Source organism: Pogona vitticeps, chromosome 4, assembly GCF_051106095.1.
Source record: "Pogona vitticeps strain Pit_001003342236 chromosome 4, PviZW2.1, whole genome shotgun sequence".
NCBI classification, from domain to species: domain Eukaryota; kingdom Metazoa; phylum Chordata; class Lepidosauria; order Squamata; family Agamidae; genus Pogona; species Pogona vitticeps.
In genome coordinates this window covers 55,337,725-55,358,600 of record NC_135786.1, presented here as the reverse complement: position 1 = coordinate 55,358,600, position 20,876 = coordinate 55,337,725, and the positions used below count along the sequence as shown (strand labels likewise).

The 20,876-nt window shown below is 44.1% G+C and overlaps 1 protein-coding gene across 2 annotated transcripts in view; it reads right to left on the bottom strand.

Moving 5' to 3' along the window:
- Positions 1-20,876, bottom strand: part of BAK1 (BCL2 antagonist/killer 1) — a 50,688-nt gene that overhangs the window by 6,533 nt on the left and 23,279 nt on the right. Inside the window, exons 3-6 of one of the 2 annotated variants that reach the window (XR_013544826.1) lie at positions 3,533-3,668; positions 3,257-3,400; positions 2,110-2,168; positions 143-323 (exon numbers count right to left, since the gene is read on the bottom strand). Coding sequence is in view for 1 of the 2 variants with exons in the window: in XM_072997426.2 (XP_072853527.2) it covers positions 143-323; positions 3,257-3,400; positions 3,533-3,668 (461 nt within the window). In the remaining variant the exon portion in view is untranslated. The remainder of the gene's footprint in view (positions 1-142; positions 324-2,109; positions 2,169-3,256; positions 3,401-3,532; positions 3,669-20,876) is intronic. The other variant, XM_072997426.2, reaches the window with a different exon arrangement.

Here is a 20,876-nt window from a genome sequence, read left to right as displayed (position 1 = left end):
GCCCCTGCCCCCCCATGGAAAACAACAGCAACAGACACCTGCAACCTGCACCCACAGTGTTTCTTAAGAGGAATAACTATTTATGTTTCATACACAAGCGTTTTTAAAGAGTACTGGTATGGGATGAGTCAGGTTTACCTACCCATCCTCCTTGCTGGGCAATCCACCGTGCAATGCGGTTGCGAAGCATAAACTCAGCCATGTAGTGTGCAATCCTTGTCAGGAAGCCAGACAGACCATGCTGATATACATGGATTGCCATCCTGTAGCCAAAACTCATCAGCGCTATCACACGACCCCAGTTTATGCCGCTGTCAAACAAACTGTGGAAAAGGAGATGTTTTGAAAAAACAAGGTCTACCTTCCTGGCTAGCTCTTTATATTACCCAGCCACAATCTTCTGGCAGCAGTAACTTGACTCTGAGATATCAAAGAGTATGTGGCTATGAGCAGATCCAAGGCCCTTAAAGCAACCACAAGGGATACTCTTAGCAGACCCCAAAGGAGAGAAGAGTCACAGATCCACCTGTGCCACAACTACTAAGATCTTGTTGAAGTTCTTCCTCTCACAGGTGTAGTCCGCAAATCTATACACCTCTGGATCAGAACCTTCAAAAGGCTACACATGTGCCTTGTTGGATGGGGGAGCAGTGGCCCCACCCTGCACATGTCCAGAATTGCCAGTCATTATGGACAGGGGATTCTAATTGTTGCAGTCCAGTTCTTCCAATCACCAAACAGGATGTTACAATGACATCTCATATACTCCATCTCTAAATCTGTGACCTAGGCATGGTCTGGAAGAAGCACAAGGAGGAGGAAGAGAATCCTATGGTGATAGAATAGATTGTATCTCGGACTACAGAAGATCATGAAACTTCTTAATGCACTCCTCCTTTAAAAAACGGTGTACAAGTCAAAAAGGTTAGCACAGCAGGCAGACAATGGGATACAGCCCATCACCCTAGTGTGCATGTATCTGTTTATCTACATACCGTTTGTAAACAGATTCTTTTTCAATGCACTCACTACCTGCAACCTGAATTGGTACAGCACATTCGACATTCCCATTCTGCTGCTCACGTATTAGATCACATTTGTTTGTCTCCAAAACCTCATGTCAAAAAAAGGTTATGGTTCATGCAGCAATTTCATTTGAATTGGGGGGGGGGAACAACCACCACCAACTGTTGCACATACACAAGACCACCATTATGTTCTCATACACCTTCAAGTAGGAGCACCATTCTGTGCAAAAACAGGTGTAAAAACTGATGGAATGCAACCCACAGTATCCTTTCCACCTGAGGCACCCCTAGCAAAGACTGTAACCCTGTGGTTTTAGCCTAAGTGTCAGGAACACACCTGGAAGAAAACAACAGATTCAAGAAGCAAAGCTATGACAGTGACTTATTTAAGCCACTGACAACAACTGGCTGAATGTTTCCTCAGTTTTTCATTGAAAGCTGGGTGTGGGGGTGTGGACTTGTGACATCCACACAAATATAAAAGGGACTTCGCCTGCATTAGGCCTGCCCAAGATCTGAAATTTTCAGGATAGACTCTGTTTGGACACCACTGGCAACCTATGGTCTATGCAGTAGGGGCATATACCATGCTGCTGGGAGGCGAGTCCCTTCCAAGTTCAAGCTGCTGGTAATGAGGATGCATTCTTCAAAATAAGAGAAGAGCTTTTTTGTGATGGCACTATCCATGGAACTCAACCAGCTCATTCATGCAGCAACATGGCCAAAAGGGTTTATGCAGTCAAATTCACTAACAATTCACAAATAACACTACACTGACTGTTTATTTTTGCCTGTGATGTTAAACGTTCTGCTGAATTATACATATTCCTTCTACCTTACTGGTTAGCTGCCTGGAGAGCCTCTGTGGCTGATTCCCCCACACCTTGTTTAAATTATACTAAGTTTTTAAAGCCAGCATTAAGAAAGGAGATTAAAATTATGTAACTCAATGCGTTACATAACCTTGGAGTGTTCTTGCACAAAGTTTAGCAGGTACAGCATGGAATGGAAAGAGCTCACACATATTACCACACTGAAAAGGAGGGAAAAGGAAAGCATAAAGCATTGTAGGATAATTTACCTGGTAGCAGTACATTCACCACCTGAAGGTGGTAAAGTGGTGAGAACAATACCGCTTGGCTTCCCAAGGAGGTGGGAGCAGGAAGAAAGGACAGAAGAGACAATTAAACAACATTTAAACAAAACAAGGAGTGGGTCTGGGGGCACTTTGATAGGTCTGTGTGTGCTACGGGTCTTCTACAGAAAGTTACATTTGAGGGAGGGGTACACCTCACCCAAATCCTTCTTTTGGATTTAATATGAAAGGCAAGCTCAGGGCACATGTTTAGTGTATCTCTTTAATATGCTCAGTGTAATGTCTATTTTTGTACAGCTGGCAGAAACTGAGTATTGTACTGCTCTGTGATAGGCTGTTTTGGTAAACAGAAGGACTATGCCGGACCAGCATGAGGACAATCTGGTCCAGCACCTGTTTTTCAGCAATGGCTGCTCAGTCAGAGACCAACAGGAAGCCCACAAGCAGGAGATGAAGGCAAGAGCACCCTCCTGTTCGCCAACAACTGGTATTCAAAAGCAAGCTGCCTTTCATCTTCAAGGAAGCATATAGCCATGTCCAGTAACCACTCATAGTAATTAGTAAGTAAAAATACCAATTTAAGTGCAATATTGCAGCAAATGAGAATATCAATAAGCCGGACTGGATTTGACCCAGCAGGACGATTCTTATTCTCCATAGATATCTGGAGGAAGGGGTGTCTATGTGTGTGTTCTGAATGAAGAAACAGTTGAATTTCTACTCAGGCTGATCATAGTCAAATAAATGAGACCTGCTGATAGACTACTCTTGTGCCATGAAACCACTCAAACCTACTCCTATGTACTGTAAAAAAACCATAATGTCCTCTGAAAACTTTAAAGGTTCATATAACATTTTGGAAGGATTTGAACAGTGACGTGTATATCTACAAGAGAAGCTCTGTTCTGGAAACAAAATGATTGAAGCACTGGACACATCGGCAAAATTAAAAAAGAGTGTCTATCCATCAGCCAATGACTGCCAATGATGGGTGTTGCAATCCAGCAACTTCTGGAGGATGATTGCTAGGTATTCAAGAAAGCTACACTTACAAATTCATTCTGCAAGAAGAATATCAAATCTCCTGCTTTCATTTTTCAGAGGCACCTGGGAAATTGCCTGGTTGAATTACCTGCTAGCAATTCTGGTGAAGTACTCATAGGCATTGTCCTTTGTTAGCTGCAGTGTCTTCAACATATCACAGAAATCCTTGTCATAGCGTGCATTGATGTCATCACCTATTATGGCCAGCCGTCTGCCCACCTGGCTGTTGGTGCTGCCCAAGAGAGAAACAAAATGGTTAGATATGCATGTAGATGAAGACAGGCACCTCACCATGATGTGCTTTTGGAGCAGGCACAGGGTTTCAAATGGATGGACGGATGGACAGACAGATGGGGCATTCTACCTGTCTGGCCGTTGCTGGATTGCAGCTATTTCTGGGTCATCCAGCACATCCACCTCTTGCTGCTCCCGTTCTAGTTGATACCGGTAGGAAACATAGCTTTGGAACACTTCCTCAGTTTGCTGAGCTACTTGGTCCTCTGCAGAAAGAATGCAACAGGGAGAAGTGTCAGGAAACAGGCAACCACATCTAGAGAATGCAGTTGAGCTCTCAAGAAATTACAAAATCCATTCCGTTTTAGAATATATCCACAACTTTCACCATGGCATGTTCTTGAGCATTATGACATGCTCAAATGCTGGGAAGTATATATTTTATTTATCCCAGCCTTCCTTTCCCATCTACCTATAGTATCTCTACAGTGAAGCTGATTAAATTGAGTGGTGTTTTACTGATCTGAAATACTTTGATGCTGCTTTTCTAGTTAAAAGCTGCTTAGAGTAGGTTATAGAGACTGATCAAAGCAACATTGACAACAATGGGTGGTTCATGGTGGTTCAATGTTACATGAACCTAATTATTCCTGACCACATATTGACTCCCTAAAATATTCCAAGGTTTCTGGACCATTTAACTCCCCCTGGAAGAAAAAAATGGTCTCAATTTTGGGATCTTGTGCTCACAACATCTTCAAATCAAAACACAGAAAGAACTTCTGAACGAAGAGTTTTAGTGGACCAGTTGCCTAGCGAGGTTATGACAACTGTTCAGTTTTGCAGCTATAGACTACTCCTGCCATTTCGCAGCTTATGGCAAATAAGAGAGGCAAATGCTGCTTAACAGGGCTGCCAAAATCTGTGTTCCAAATTGTGCAATTTCTTCCCCAAATAGACCACACTGGCACTTCGTACATGCTAGCCCTGTTGTTTTTTACTACTATTTTTATTATTTTGATCATGTTATTTGTGTATCATTTGTAAGACATCTTATTAAAAGCTAGGAAATAAATTCTATAAATGTAAAAGCATTTAGCACTCATAGCACATCCAATGGAACATGAACTGGAGATAAAATTCAGGGAAATATCAGGTTTGGAAGCTAACCAGATAGGAGGAGAACATGAGTACTGTACGTAGTTTTTAGAACAACTGTTATGCAACTCAATATAATGAACACAAGAGGGCAGTGCAAACAAACAATATCACCATCATTATCTAACAAGAAAAAGAGGAAACAAAAACTAGAATGTTGAAAGGGAATAATATATTCTGTGAAAGACCAAACATGATTTTAGCAGGGTTAATAGGAATTGCCCCAGAAATGCTGCTTTGAAAAGTGCAAGACTTGTGTCCAGTGTTCTTTTCTAGGAAGCATTTTTTCTAGCATCAACAGATCCATGGAATGGATGTGTACTGAATTCTTGTCTTTTAAAATCTCTCAGACATTACTATAAGAATACTTTAGTCACGATAGATCATTTTAACCAGGTCTATCCCACCATGGATGAGAAGGAAAACAAACACAGTTCCAAAAGCAGTCTGATGGAATATTTTTTGTGTATGAACTGCTAGCAGGAATCCATTCAGCCCCCCCTTCCCCCCGGTTCAGGAGCCACTGCTAAAAGGTTTTCTCAAAGTGGTAGTCAAGTTAGTCCATTTATTTTATTTTATTTGTTTAAACAAGTACCCTGCCCATTTAGTGGACAAGCCACTAATCTGGGCAGCTTCCAAAAATACAGAACAATTTTTAAAAACGCATATAAAAACAAAAACCCATTTGATGGATGAACCATGGCCCAGCATAAACTAAGTACAAATTAATATTACAAAGGATATATTACACAAATAAAAACGACAGTTGCAGCACTTTAAAGACTAATAAATATATTTCACTGTAAGCTTTTATGTATTAAAAGGCACTTCTTCGTGAACATGGAGGATAACAATTAAGGCATAGTTTATATACACAGAGTACATGGCAGCCAGGTAACACCCAAGTGAGATGGGCAAAAGATAGTGACAACTTGATAATATGACAAGGGCTTCAAAATGAAAATGGCATCGTTAATACCAGTAACTGATCAGCTGAAGTTCTCATTACATAAACATCCTATTTATATAAAACAATCAGAAGGTTTTTAGGAAGTGCGGTGAGGCCGGTCATGTCAAGAAAAATAATTTTTTGTTTACAGCGATACCCAACTAGAGATGAATCCAGTGTATTAATATATACACCATGATAAGAATACATGGCCCTTTTTTTTTAGACTACAGTTCCCAGAATACCTCAGCCATTCTGGTTGGGGTATTCTTGGAGATGTATTACTCCCAGAAGTAACTTTTTCCAAATCTAGTTTTTTTGGTACTCTACTTGAGGAGCTGTGCTGCATATCCTTTCTGTGGGCTTCTTAAGGGCATATGTTTGGCTGTTGTGTGAACCAGCATCCTGGACTAAATAGGCCCTCTGGTGTGGTCAAGTTTTGACTCCTAGAAGCCCCTGGTCAGCACAATTACTGGCCATATGTGTTGTTAAGGGGGGGATTTGAAGGACTCATATGTGAAAAAAGTCATTCCTTTGTGTTCCTGGAATGTGTTCCTACATCCTCAAAAACAAGCAGCTAAACATTCTTTATTCTCTAGTGGGACAAAGTTAAGCCCAGCTCTATTGTTTCCTGATTTTTTTTATACTGCTATCTGTAGTCAAATTCAATGTGACATAAACTAAACAAATGTAAGCAGCAGCTACAGGGAGGGAGGGGTCCTGGCAGATACACTGGGAAAATAAGGAGGGGGAATTCAATCCATCCCATCACAGTCACGTGGACCCCCCCCCCTCCAACTGTTTCTGAATACTGCAGGTATGTTGAGGTAGCAATAGAAGAAAGCTCTTTTAAAGGTGTTTTTGGTCAGAATGGTGAGGAACAGATCCTGCAGACGATCTTGTCTTCTGCGTACTGTTAACTCTTGCCAACATCAGCATCTACTTACAATTTTTCAGGTTGTTTTTTTTTAAAAGAAGTGTGTTCTTGATATCCATCAAGCAGCAAGCAAGATGTGACTACATACAACTTATAATAATAATAACTGTGCGCTGTCAAAGTCAATTCTGGCTTATGGCTGCCCTTTTCAGGGTTTTCTACTTAGAGAGTACTCAGAAGTGCTTTACTATTGCCTTTTTTCCGAGGCCACCTTGGGACTGTGCAACATGCTTAAGGCCACACAGGCTGGCACGTCTGGGAAGCACAGTGGGGAACTGAACTCCCAACCTGTTAACTCACTGAGCTATCCAGTCAGAACATAGAAGTTAGCTGCTGTTAAATAACATGGTGATTTTTACAAAAGGAAGATAACGCTCATAAAGAATGTAATGCATTTTACCTTAAAAACAACACTTTTTAATAAGAAATACGTTTTCTTTGACCCAATCATTCCCTTAGTGTTTTTACTTATTTGCTAAGACTGCATTTTTGATACACAACTGGCATTAAGCCTAGTTAAACTAAGCAGAACCTATATAAGTGCATAGACTGTCAAATACAGAAAGCCAGATTCAAGGTTCCAATTCTGTTTTGTTGTTGTTGTTTAGTCGTGTCCGACTCTTCATGACCCCATGGACCAGAGCACACCAGGCCCTCCTGTCTTCCACTGCCTCCCGGAGTTGGGTCAAATTCATGTTGGTCGCTTGTATGACATTGTACAACCATCTCATCCTCTGTCATCCCCTTCTCCTCTTGCCTTCACACTTTCCTAACATCAGGATCTTTTCCAAGGAAAAGATTGCCTGTTTAAGGGCAAATAATAAACTAGAGGCAAGTTGAGAGTTTTATACCGGGCAAGGTGGACCATAAAGCTAGGAAGAGGAACAATTTTTAGGTTCCCCACTCCTTAATTTCTACTACACAGAGTGTTCAGGTCACAACGAAGCAGATCATTGGGGTAAAGGCAAAAATTGTCTCCTTCTACAATACTGAGATCACCAAGGACAAGATATAAACATTCAGTACTCTTCCCTGCATCATGACAAGCAACTACATCTCTGATTCATACCATGTACACTGGGGAAAACAAGCTGTAGCAAGTCAAGATGATCTGCGACAGCTGTACCAAGTGCAGGGTCAGAGGTGGGCAGGATGGGTGACTGCAGCTCCTTTCCATTCTGCAAAGCAGAGGACATACTTGAAGTTTTTCAAATTTGTAAACAGGCTCTAATGATACCTTAGCGGAATTCATTTCTAGACAGCCTGAGTTTTTCCACAATTATGGCCACTCATCATTTTCTCTCCTTTGGAACCATTACCAAATCCTGACCTTTCCAAATCTCTTTCTGTACCAGGTTCTTTTATTGTTGTACAGTGTCAAGGAAATCTGTTTACATTCTAATGTTGTTGCCTTGGGCCTAGGAAAAGGAAAAAAAGGGGTTGACTCTACCTGTTTATTATTATTATTATTATTATTATTATTATTATTATTATTATTATTATTATTATTATTATTATTATTATTATTATTATTATTATTGATAATGATGATGATGATGATGAAAACAGGAATGGACAGGTACAGATTTCAAGCAAAACTTTGAGGATGCACATCTGTCATATCTGCTTTGACTTGGATTCCTGCACCGAGCAGAGGGTTGGACTCGATGGCCTTATAGGCCCCTTCCAGCTCAGTCATTCTGTGATTCTAAATAGTACCATTTCTGCTTCGTACTTCTGCTTACATCTGTAGCAGCGACAGACAGTGTGTACAAAGGGCAGGGACTTAATCCATGTGAGTTTATGACTGGAAATTCCTCTTTCATGGGGAATAATTGTAATCTCTTAACCCCTCCGCGGATGGGGTTCAGGGGGTTACCCACACCTATTGGCTGCTTGAATCTGTTTCGGTTGAATCTACTGTCATGCCTCAGATGAAACTTGGTTCCTTCCCCTCACACGAACATAGCTGAAAAGTAAACAGTTGATTCACTAGCTGAGACTGATGAGTAAGCAGAGCACTGAACAACAACAAATGTTATGCATGCACAAAAAACAGTGTAAGATCATATAACACATGACTTCAAAGAAAAGAGAACAACCTTGGAGTGACCTGTAATAAACTTTTGAAATTTGCAAGGTCATTACCAGTGTTCATAATAATGCAATTGTCACCTTCATTATCCTTTTTCAACCCTCCCACACTCACGTACATTGTGGATATAAACCTGCGGCCTAAAGATTGTGCTCTATATGCCTGAAGAAATACATAAAAACTCACACAAGAATTCTGTTGTCTTAAAGGTTCCAGACTTTTTGATTGGACATACTTTGGCTATACAGTGGTGCCTCGCTTAACGGGCGCCCCGTTTAACGACGAATCCGCATACCAATGAAGATTTTGCGATCTCATTGCGATGTTCTCTATGGGAAAAAATCGTGTTGCGATTTTTCCCCATACCTTCCCCCAGCTGACCAGCGGAGGCAGGTGTTCCTGGCCCTCCTCCCGGCAGCGGCGGCGGAGATGGGGGTGAGGGGTGTGTCTCCACAGGGGTGGGTGGGAGGTATGTCTTTGCACCCGGTGGCAGCGGCGACGGGGGGTGGGGGAGAGCTGTGAGGAAGAGCAAGCCCCGGCTGCTCTCCTCCCGGCATCTGCAGCGGCGATGGGGTGGGAGTGGGAGCCAGGGGTAAGAGCAAGCCCCGGCTCCTCTCCTCCCGGCATCTGCAGTGGCGACAGGGGTAGGGGTTCTCTCCTCCCAAGCCCTCGCTCACCCGCTGCCTAAGGACGCCTGGTGTCTCCCGGGCTGGTTGGCTGGCTGGCGGGTGAGTGAGCGCGCGCGCGGGCGGATGGCCAGCCCCTTCCCGGCCCGGGCGGCTGCCTCCGAGCCCTCGCTCGCCTGCCACCTAAGGATGCCCGGTGTCTCCCGGGCTGGTTGGCAGTGCTTTGCCATGATCGGTTCCCCAAGCAATGCTTTTTTAAACATCTGATCGGCGGTTCCAAAATGGCCGCCCGCTGTTTTCTGGACGGATTTCTTGCTTACCGAGGCGGTGAAAATGGCCGTCCCTATGGAGGATCTTCGCTGAACGGTGAGTTTTTGCCCCATAAGAACGCATTAAACTGGGTTTAATGCGTTCCTATGGGATTTTTTGTTCCGTTTAGCAATGTTTTCCAGATAGCGACATTAATCCTGGAACGGATTAACGTCGCTATGAGGGGCACCACTGTAGTTGATGGTTAGATACATGGCTCATATAAGGAGGCAGGATCATCTTAGTGGCTTTTTAAACAGGGCTGGTTTAAACAGGAAATATATTAGCCAAGTTATTACGGACACCTAGCAAAATCTTAAAAATGGAATATATTTGACTCTTTACATTGTAAATATATTTACTGTTTTGCATCTTTTTTGGGGCCTGTCTTTTAAAAAATATGAGTGAAATTGAAAGGCAGAATACTTGATCAAGGCTTCCTGTGTGTCCCTTACTAAAAATCAATAAACATTTATTAATTCAGGGGCTTGATAAAAAATAATAATACTGATTAGGACTGTGATGATGCTGAATGTCAATCTTTATGTAGCTATGAACATATCATCCATGTACCAAAGGGATGTACTAGCCAACTCAGGGCAATCCTAAGCTTTCTAAAAGTACTACAAAAATGGTGGTGGAAAGAAAAAACAGCTATGGCGGGGAGAACCTAAATAAACCAATGAAAACAACAACAAAAATTGTGGCCCCCAGGAGGCTGGAAATGGAAGAGAAAAATGGTGGTGGAGCGTGAGAAGAAAATGGAACTGGAAACTGCTGGCTGTCACTGATGATGAAGCAGGTGCAGCTTCAAGATTACAATTTATGAGCTGTCACGTGGCAGAAACTGAAAGCAAAGGGAATGAAAGCGCTAAGAGTGGAAGATGGGTAAATCTTATGTTTGTTCCTCTACTGCCCTTTGCCCCATTTCTCTCCTTCTATTTTCTCCTGTGAGAGTAAGGAACAAAAGAGGAGCTTGGTGGAAGAGACAGAAAGAAAGGCACCTTAATGTTTGCCAAGGTCACTTCCTGATTCTCACCCAGAAGCTATTTTTAGATGTCCCTTTTAAAAAAGGACAGAAATCCATGGAGAAGTTCTAATACAGCTGGGGCTATGCATCTGTTGTATCCCCAAACCGCAGAAGCTGCAGCAGAGAAGAGTTCCTGCTCAACCTCAATATATATATATAAATAGCTTGGCTATTTAAAATGCAAATCAAATACTGTTTATTATCCCCACATAGGTTGAAAGAGAGAAACTGGCTTATGACAGCCCAGAGTGTGGCTCACAGTGAACGTAGCAGTTAAATCTTTCTGTGGTCACAACATCGCTGCACTGTCCAGAGATATCAGCCCCGCTTGGGAGCTGGGCTCACAAAACAGAGAACAGTAATAAACAACCTAGCAGTAAGTTGTTCACTGTTACAGCCCCATTAAATGTTGGAAAGTTAGGGTGAATGAAGGTAGCATCCTGCACATGCTTATTATGTAGACTTCTGTTAACAGATCAGAAATGAGGCTGAGTATGATTTGGATCCCCTATACCCGCCAGGTTTCAGGAAAGGTCAATCCACTCTTAGGTTTGAGGGCCAAAACCTACGGCCAGGGATGGGCTTTGTGATGCCAGAGATAGATCCTGGTCATGTCACAAGGCTAGGCAAGAAAGTGGTGGGGGTAACCCAAAACTACTTCTGTCCAATTGCTTAGGGAAATGGGCACAAAGGGAACATGGGTAAAGAGACCCAGAATCTGGGTGAGACCCAATTAATTACATAATATGGCAATCTAGAGGAAGGAATAAAATCCAGACTATTTTTGGCAGCTGAACAGATGTGGGCAAAACACAAGCAGCAGTATCTGCAGTTGCCACTATTGCCACATAGCCTTCGAGATGGCACAAATGGCAACCAATTGAGACCCGAAGCTGTGACGTGAGCTTACGGAAGGTTTGTGATTATCAGCCCAGAGGGTCTTCCAAGGCTCTGTGCCACAAACGCGGCATGGAAACACCTATGCACTGAGCCAGTCACCCTGCAGCAACCTAGGAAGGATGGAGATGGGTATCCAAGTTTCTAAACCACCTTAACACCAAAAATCAGAGTTTTGCTACTTACAGAACCATTCCATTTGTTCCACACCAGGAAACCAAGAGAAACATAGCTATTCTTGAGATTTGAGTTGGCACCTTGAGATGTGTCAAACTTACAAGGCATACATGTTGGCTATTTTGTGGTGAACTACTTGTGTAAATACTGCCAGGCTGATGATTTACTATCTATATATACAGTGGTGCCTCACTAGATAATGATAATCCGTTCCACTGAAATCGCTATTTAGCGAAATCATTGTCTAGCGAAAAGCATTTCCCCATTGGGATGCATTGAAACTTGTTTAATGCGTTCCAATGGGGAAGAATCGTTGTTGTCTAGCGAAGAACGGCCATAGGAAAGCTGCTTTGTGAACCGCCGATCAGCTGTTTAAATCGCTGTCTTGCGAAGCTTAGGTCCCGAAAACACCCGTTTGCGAGCGCGGAGGGAGCTGTCAAAATCGTTGTCTAGTGAAAATCGGTTTGCGAAGCAGGGACCAAACATTGTCCAGTGAAATTCCCCCATAAGAACCACTGTTTTGAGAATCACTATAGCGATCGCAAAAAGCCAATGTCTAGCGAAAAAACTGTCATGCGGGGTAACTGTCTAGTGAGGAACCACTGTAGTCTAGAAGGCCCTTAGTCACAAACATTAAGAACGATAGGCAAAAGCTGCAGCTGAGATCAACACACAGTACAATACTTGTTGTTTCTGGAAGGGGCGCTGCGCCTGAAGGCCATTCTGAGAGAGTTTAGTTTGCACAGTATAAAAAAATGGCAAGTTTCTCGTTCTCATGCACTAGAATAAAACATGACAAGTTGCATACCTAGTGCAATCCTATACTCATGTTAGTTACTATGAGAGAAAGACTGCTGTGCAGCAGAGCAAACACCACAATCCATAGTGAGAAAGAGCAGAGATCTAGTGAAAAAAAACAATGGCTTGAATCCAGATTAATCCCAAATACAACAGCCCCGTTAAATCAATAGAGTTTACATACATATTGTCTCTCCATTCCGAATCTGATTCAGTGGCCCCACTCTAGGTGGGATCTTCAACTGGATTTACGCCACTGGAACCTAGGGTCACAAGAAACATTGCCTCTGTCCACCTACCACACATTATACCAAAGACAATACACAGAGACAGACAAACAAGAAATTCAACAAAATGTGTATTTAGTGCCCTGTTCCAGGCAAGATGAGACCTCATGGCACGGTCTATCCAGTTCCAAGGGGCTACCCCAAAATAAAAGAAAGCACTTTACAGACATGGCCAACAAACATTAGAGGTACAGTGGTGCCTCGACTTACAGACATCCCTACTTATGACCATTTCAAGTTACGACCAGCTCCGGCTGCAAAATGTTGCTTCAACTTGCAACCAGAGCGCTGAGTTCTGACCGGAAAACAAGGCAGGGAAAAATGCGGGGAATTCAAAGTGCTAACCGTTGGTGGCGAAGAGGCTGCTTCTTTGTAGCTCTTTCGCTCCAATGGTTAGAGAGTGCGCGTTTGCAGGGAGGCTTCGGACTGCCTGGTTTCTTGTACATACAGGGTTTTTGCACGTGGGTTTGGGCTGGGGGAGGTTATTTTTCTGTGCTGTGATTTTTGTTTTGTTTTTTGTTTTATTCCCCCCCCCCCAGCCCCAGTGCGTTCTGATGGGGCTTGTAGTGGTTGTTTTGGCTTTTTGGTGATTTTTAAACCCAGCTGGAATGGATTAACGGATCTCAATGCATTCCTATGGGAAATGGTGCTTCGATGTACGAGCAATTCGAGTTACATTCCATCTTCTGGAACGGATTAAGTTCATAAATTGAGGCACCACTGCATTATCAATTAGCAAGTCAGTTTCAACTAGGGAATTCCATAGCCAAGGTCAACACTCCAGGTCAGCAAGTCAGGAGAGACAAACAAGAATCTAACAAAGAGCAGCACTACAAGAAATAAGGAGGATATATCAGGGATCTCCTACCAACTCTCCTCAGACTGAAAAAGCTACTTGAATGAGTAGTGAAACGTTTCAACCTAACAAGAAAGAAGTCCAGTTGCCATGACTCATCTTCGCTATAATCACACCTGGATGACTGAGAATCTTCCAAGATACAGGGAATAAGACATACAACAGGGTCACTCATAGTGAAGCAAAATTACAAGCAGAATCAGACGGTGGTTCCTCCAACCTGTAATTGACATTTTTGTACTGGAGATGTCTTGAGCTACACCCAAATATGTGGGCACTTCAGCACAAGATCTTTTACAAGGGGAGTTCAACCTCAAGGAGGCACTCTTCTCCTCGGGAGGCCCCCTCTACAGATGGGCACTTCATCTCCAGCATTGATCATGATGTCATTCAGCATGATTCTTTTGGTCTAGGAAGTGGCCGTGCTGCCTCTGACTTCAAACCTGAGCACCTTGTCTCTTCAGGAGAAGATCCTGTAACCCCACAGTCCAGTGTTTTCAAATGCAGTCTGAAGAAAATTCCTCTAGCAGATACATGACATCCAGCACACCTCGGTGTACAAGATTTGAACCAGCAACTTCCTACCATCTTCCACAGCATGTATATATTCAGAAAGGTAAAAAGTAAAGGTTCTCCTTGACAATTTGTCCAGTCGTGTCCGACACTAGGGGGCGGTGCTCATCTCCGTTTCCAACCCATAGAGCTAGCGTTTTGTCCAAAGATAATCTTCTGTGGTCACGTGGCCAGCGAGACTAGACACGGAACACCGTTACCTTCCCACTGTAGTGGTATCTATTTATCTACTTGCATTTTGTATGCTTTCGAACCGCTAGGTTGGCAGGAGCTGGGACAAGCGACGGGGGCTCACTCCGTCGCGTGGATTCGATCTTATGACTGCAGGTCTTCTGACCTTGCAGCACAGAGGCTTCTGCGGTTTAACCCCCAGTGCCATCACGTCCCCTATAAGTTCAGAAAACTGCACTCTAAACGCAGCTTGCAAGTTAGTACACATAATGAATTGTAAAAGTTATGGTCTGCACATGGGATTGACACAACTGTTTACCAGACATGATCTTGGGCACAAAAGCACCCTGAAATGCCGTATAGCTTGACTTTCTTCTTTGCTGAAATTCCTGTTCCCAGTTCTATGGGTTGTGGGGGTATTAAACCCCCCCACCACGCCAGGCAACTCCCATACCTTTATCCTCAGTGCCTAATATTGTTTAGTTTGGAATCTGTTCATGCCATGAGATGTCCAAGGGTACATTCTCTCTTGGCAGTGTCCCTCCGGTATGATGGTTTGTGTGGAGTTTTATGATGCAAATCTTTTTATGCCACTTCCCTGCCCAAGGATCTCTCGGGCAACTCTTCCTTGTCTTCCACAACCTTTCCCAATATCCCTTTTCCTCCCTTGCTACCTCTCCACTCCTCTTCCCTCCTTCCCCCTGCAAAGACTGCCTCTCCCTGCTGTTGTTCACTTCCTGCGCTTTTTCATTCTTTCTCCTGATGACTTAACCCTTTTCTTCCTTCTGCTACTTGGGGTTCAGGTTGGATTATTTCAGCCTTTCTTGGGGACGGTGCACTGACAAGGAGGCATGTCTCCTTGTCCCCTAGCTTACAGGCACTTAAAACTAAAATTTATTTCAGTATGAAATAAAATCTACTTCTTTAGATGTAAAATCTAAAACAAAGCAAAACTGAGATACCAGCTCCCTGAATTGTAATTCCTTCTCTCTTTTGTATACAGTGGTGCCTCGCTAGACAATGATAATCTGTTCCACTGAAATCGCTGTTTAGCAAAATCATTGTCTAGCAAAAAGCATTTCCCCATTGAAATGCATTGAAACCTGTTTAATGCGTTCCAATGGGGAAGAATCGTCATTGTCTAGCGAAGATTGGCCATAGGACAGCCGCTTTGTGAACCGCCGATCAGCTGTTTAAATCGCTGTCTTGCGAAGCTTAGGTCCCGAAAACACCTATTTTGCAAGCTCAGAGGAAGATGTCGAAATCGTCGTCTAGCGAAAATCAGTTTGCAAAGCAGGGACCAAACATTGTCCAGCAAAAATTCCCCCATAGGAACCACTGTTTTGCGAATCACTATAGCGATAGCAAAAAGTCAATGTCTAGCAAAAAAAACCTGTCATGCGGGGTAACTATCTAGCAAGGCACCACTGTATACTAAAGCAGTGGTTCCGGAACAGGGGTAAATTACCCCAAATGAAAGTCCTGGGGGTAATGAGGACGTAACCCTAACCCCCTTCCCTCCTCATCCTCCTCTTTTTTCCTCCTCTTCTGCCTGGAGGGGGAGATCCCCGGCTGCCCCTTCCCACCCCTTTCTCTGGCCTGGCTGCAACCGAGCCCCGGCGGATGGCAGTCGGCGACGGGCCCCAGCCGGCGGCATAGGGCAGCCAAGGCAGTGGTGGCGGGGCCAGCCATGGCGGAGGGCAAGGCCACGGTGAGCAGCTGAAGCGTTCCGGCCAGGAGGAACCGCTCCTTCCACTGCCTGGAGAGGTGGATCATGGCGGAGGGGGGAGGGCGCGGCCACGACGGTGGCCTGGGCCAGGCTCAGCCTCCCAGCCCCAGGATGCTGTTGCCCCACACGCTGTCCCCATTCCCGGAGGAGCCCATCAGGCGGCAGTGGTGCTCACCTGGCCACTTGGCTTCCTTCAGCGCCGGCTGGCCGGGCCTGGCAGAGCCTCTCACCCTCCATGCGCCAGCTGACGCAGTGCTTCGATGACGAGGCCTGACGCGGCTGCCGATGCTGGTGCCGGAGCGGGAGACGTGGTGGGCGCCCCCGGCAGGCAAGCCACCTGCTGCTCTTTGACGGCCGCCCGGGAGCCATGCGCCGGAGGAAGAGGCCCGGGCGCAGGCGGTGAGGCTTCAGCGGCGGCGCTCGGCTGGCCGCGTGTGACCGAGATCCTTTCTTTCAAATCAAGGGGGTAATGTTGGTGTATATAAATATTTTTTTGGGGGGGCTAAAATGTAAAAAAGTTCCCTGACCCCTGCACTATATGCATGTATTGCCTCTACTGGCTTTCTGTGTGGGGAAGCCTGCCTACCTGCCTACTTACCTACTTACCTACTTACCTACCTACCTACCATCCATCCATCCATTTTAGCAGTTGCCCACATTGTGCTTCAGTAACTAATGTGCACATTCTAGTCATAAGATCTTAAGCATCTTTGCAGGCAGCCTGGTCATATAAGGGATCCAACAAATGGTCTCTTCAACGTGCTGGTACCAGAAACAAAAATACGGAACAAATGAATACCAACAAATTAAAGTATCTGGCATCTGTGCTGCTCTTCAACAACCCTACATTTTGTTCTTTCTGTCTACAAGAAACAGATGACAATGGTGTTACTATAATCCATGTCCATATTGTAGGCTTCTTCATTTTCCCATTTGTTATACCTGATTTCACAAACATTAATAATTTTCCCATAGTGACAGATGTTAGTACAGTACTACTATTGGGACTAACATATTGTTGCTCTCTGGGTTACTATCTGAACATCTGTGATTATATGAAAACTCTTCCACACACTACAACATCCACAAAGTATTGTTAATCACTAATTTGCAATTTTACAGTACAAACACTTCCAATAACTGTTCAGATCCAACCATTTCCCTGTCTACTAGCTCCTGATGAGCACCCAATGCCTCCTTTATTAGCCAGTCAGCTGTAACTACTATTTGTTTTATTATTGAGCAGTCCATCATCTTGACCAGCCTTGTACAAAAATGGCATATAAATGTAGTATAATATGAATATGCACATGAACATTACTAATATTTTTCTTTAAAAGGTCATCTATGTACTGCCAAAACTACACCAAGAATAAATAAGCCCCACTGATTTGTGACCAGTGAATTTGTGACCAGTGAAATGCTTGTACATACAAACACAACATTTATAACTACTATGCTATTGTACTGTTTAAATACTTTCCATAGGGGCTTAATACCAACTCAGAGAAGAACTGTTTGGGCTCAGAACTTCCAGTCAACATTTGCTAAAGAGGTCAACAATAGCCTCCCCACTTTATTAAGTTGTCTTTTTTGGCTGTTGTATGTTTAATTACATACAATTCTGAATACAAATGCATATAAAAGCAAACAAAAAATCAAACTGTGTTAGAATTGTTTTTTAAAGGGCATATGTATAGGGTTCGAATAAGTAAAAGGCAATGAACACTTATATAGCGGTACCTCGCTAGATGATGACTCCGCTGTATGACAAATCTGCAGGACGGTGACTTTTTTGCGATCACTATAGCGATCGCAAAACAATGTTTCCTGCGGGGAATTTTCACTTGACAACGATTAGGTCCGTACTTCGAGAACCGTTTGTTCACAAGACAACAATGTTTTCCGTCTCCGCAAATTGGCTGCCCTGTGTTTTCCGGACCCATGCTTCGCAGGGCAGCTATTTTAACAGCTGATCGGCGCTCGGAAAATGGCTTCCCTTATGGGCGATCTTCGCTGGACGACAAGGTAATTTCCCCATTGGAATGCATTAAATGGGTTTCAATGCATTCCAATGGGGAAACTGTTTTAGCTGGACAATGTTTTCGCTTAACAGCGATTTCAGGGGAACAGATGATCGTCGTGGTGTGGGGCACCACTGTAGTACAACTAATCAGAAGTAGCTTCTATTGTGTTCAGTGCAGAAAGGGTGCACAGTGTGACAAACCCAGACCTACTGGGATATGTCACACAGTTACACTAAGCTGCCACCAACCATTCCCTGTAAGAAGTCACACAGACCAGGGATGGATTTTAAACAATAAAAAGAATAAGGTTTATTTTAAATACACACAGGGAAAAATAAACAATCAGGTGAATAGCATAAAGTAACGTGGCTTATTCTCACTCATACAAGCATACAGTTTGGTTCACACAGAACCCTTAACTTGAAGCACAGACCCTGAACCCATCAGTTCTGGCTAACCAACAGACACCTGAACCTATCAGGTTGGTACTCTGACACACAGAAGTACCCTGTCTGACACACAGACTCCCACACCAGCTTCTTCTTCCCAGCTGCTGCTTTGTCTTCACATCCCAGTGTCTCTCAGCATCTCATAAACTCTCCACACACGCTTCACATATTTATACAGTACAGCCCCTCCTCCTGATGTCCCGCCTTCCACTCCCCATAGGATGGAACTTTCCCTCCAAACCCATGACAGACAGGTAACATCAGTGCTGTATGTAACACCTCCCCTCTTTATAAGTTGTTTTGTAGGGGGAAAGCTAACGTGCTTTTCACCAAAAAACAACCTGAATAAAATACACAAAACAGTTATACATACCATATTATACTTACTTATACTTACATTCTAAGTTAAACCATAGCAAATAGGCATTTAAACATTTACCATATACAATACATCCATTTACCTTTATTCATACAAACCAATTCAAAAACAGGTACATTTTACTTTTTGTCATCATTATATACACATAGTCCATGTTTCTTTCGCCGTCTTCATTCTTCAGGTCTTCTTGATAAGGCGTCAGCAACACAGTTCACTGACCCTCTGACCACCTTCACTTCGAAGTCATAGTCCTGTAGGTTTAAAGCCCACCTCATAAGTTTACTATTGTGGGTTTTCATTGTCTTTAACCATTGCAATGGTGAATGGTCAGTACACAGAATAAAATGTCTTCCCCAGATGTAAGGCTTGGCCTTCTGGATCGCGTAGACTATGGCCAAACACTCCTTCTCCACGGTTGCCAAATGTCTCTCACCTTTTTGAAGTTTCCTACTCAGGTAGGACACTGGATGCTGGTCACCATTCTCATCCTCCTGGCACAGAACTGCTCCTACCCCGCTGTTAGACGCATCGGTGTAGATGATGAACTCCCGGTCGAAGTCTGGAGCACGCAGGACAGGATAGTTGATTAACGCCTCCTTCAACCTCTGGAACGCCGCCTCACAGTCGCTGGTCCACGGGATGCGGTCATCAGCCTTCTTCCTCGTCAGATCGGTCAGCGGAGCCGCAATCTCGCTAAACCTCGGGATGAACTTTCTGTAGTAGCCCACCAACCCAAGAAATGATTTGACTTTTTTCTTGGTGTTGGGTCTAGGCCAATCCCGAACTGCTTCTATTTTGGCCTCCAGGGGTTTTATCACTCCTCCCCCTACCATGTGACCCAAGTATTTTATTTCTGGGCTACCCAGCTGACACTTGCTGGCCTTTACTGTTAGCCCTGCTGCACTTAACCTCTGCAGCACTAACTCCAGGTGCATCAGGTGATCTTCCCAGGTATTACTGAAGATCCCTATGTCGTCAATGTAGGCCACTGTAAAGTCACTGAGCCCTGCTAAGGTCTGGTCCATCAGCCTTTGGAATGTGGCTGGTGCATTTCTGAGACCAAAGCTCAGGACTTGAAACTCATAGAGACCAAAAGGGCTGCAAAAGGCAGTTTTTTCTTGATCCCTGGGATCAATTCTTAATTGCCAATATCCCTTTACCAGGTCCAATGATGAGATGAACCGACAACCCCCTATGGTTTCAATCAGGTTGTCTAGCCTGGGCATTGGGTAGGCATCAGGAGTGGTTACACGGTTTAATTTCCTGTAATCGACACAAAACCTAATGCTCCCATCAGGCTTGTCCACAAGGACTATCGGAGAGGACCAAGGACTAGAAGAGGGGACGATTATGTTCTCCCTCAGCATTTCGTCCAGCTCCTTCCGCACCTTGTCCCTATAGGGTCCCGTTACTCGGTATGGGGATACTGCCTGCGGGGGTGCATCCCCTGTGTGGATCCGATGCATCACTCCCTTCACTATCCCCGGCTTGTTGGAAAACACCTGTTGATATTTGCTAAGCAGCATTTTTAGTTCTTGCTGCTGGTCTTGGGTGAGTGCAGGACTGATCTTTACCTCCTCTGGGTTGTATTTTACTTCCCCTCTACCCTCCCAGAAGGGTAATTCAGCTTCCTCACTCTCAGCTGCTTTTATCGCGAATAAAACCCTCTGTTCCCCTCGGTAGTAGGGTTTTAGGGCATTCACATGAACCACCCTCCTTGCTTGGTTCTCCTCCTGCTCTATTAGGTAGTTCAGGTCTGACATCTTGGAAATGACCCTATATGGTCCTGCCCATTTGAGCTGCAGTTTGTTCTCTCTGCAGGGCCTAAGCCAAAGCACTTCCTCCCCTGGGTCAAAGTGCCTCTCTCTAGCTTTGTGATCATACCATGTTTTCTGTCTGACCTTCTGAGCTTGCAGGTTTTCTGCTGCCAGCTCTAGATTTCTCCTTAGGTCATTCATCAAGGTGTCTATGTATGTCACAACGTCTTGTGGGTCATCCTGGGTGATCTGCTCCCAATTTTGTTTGAT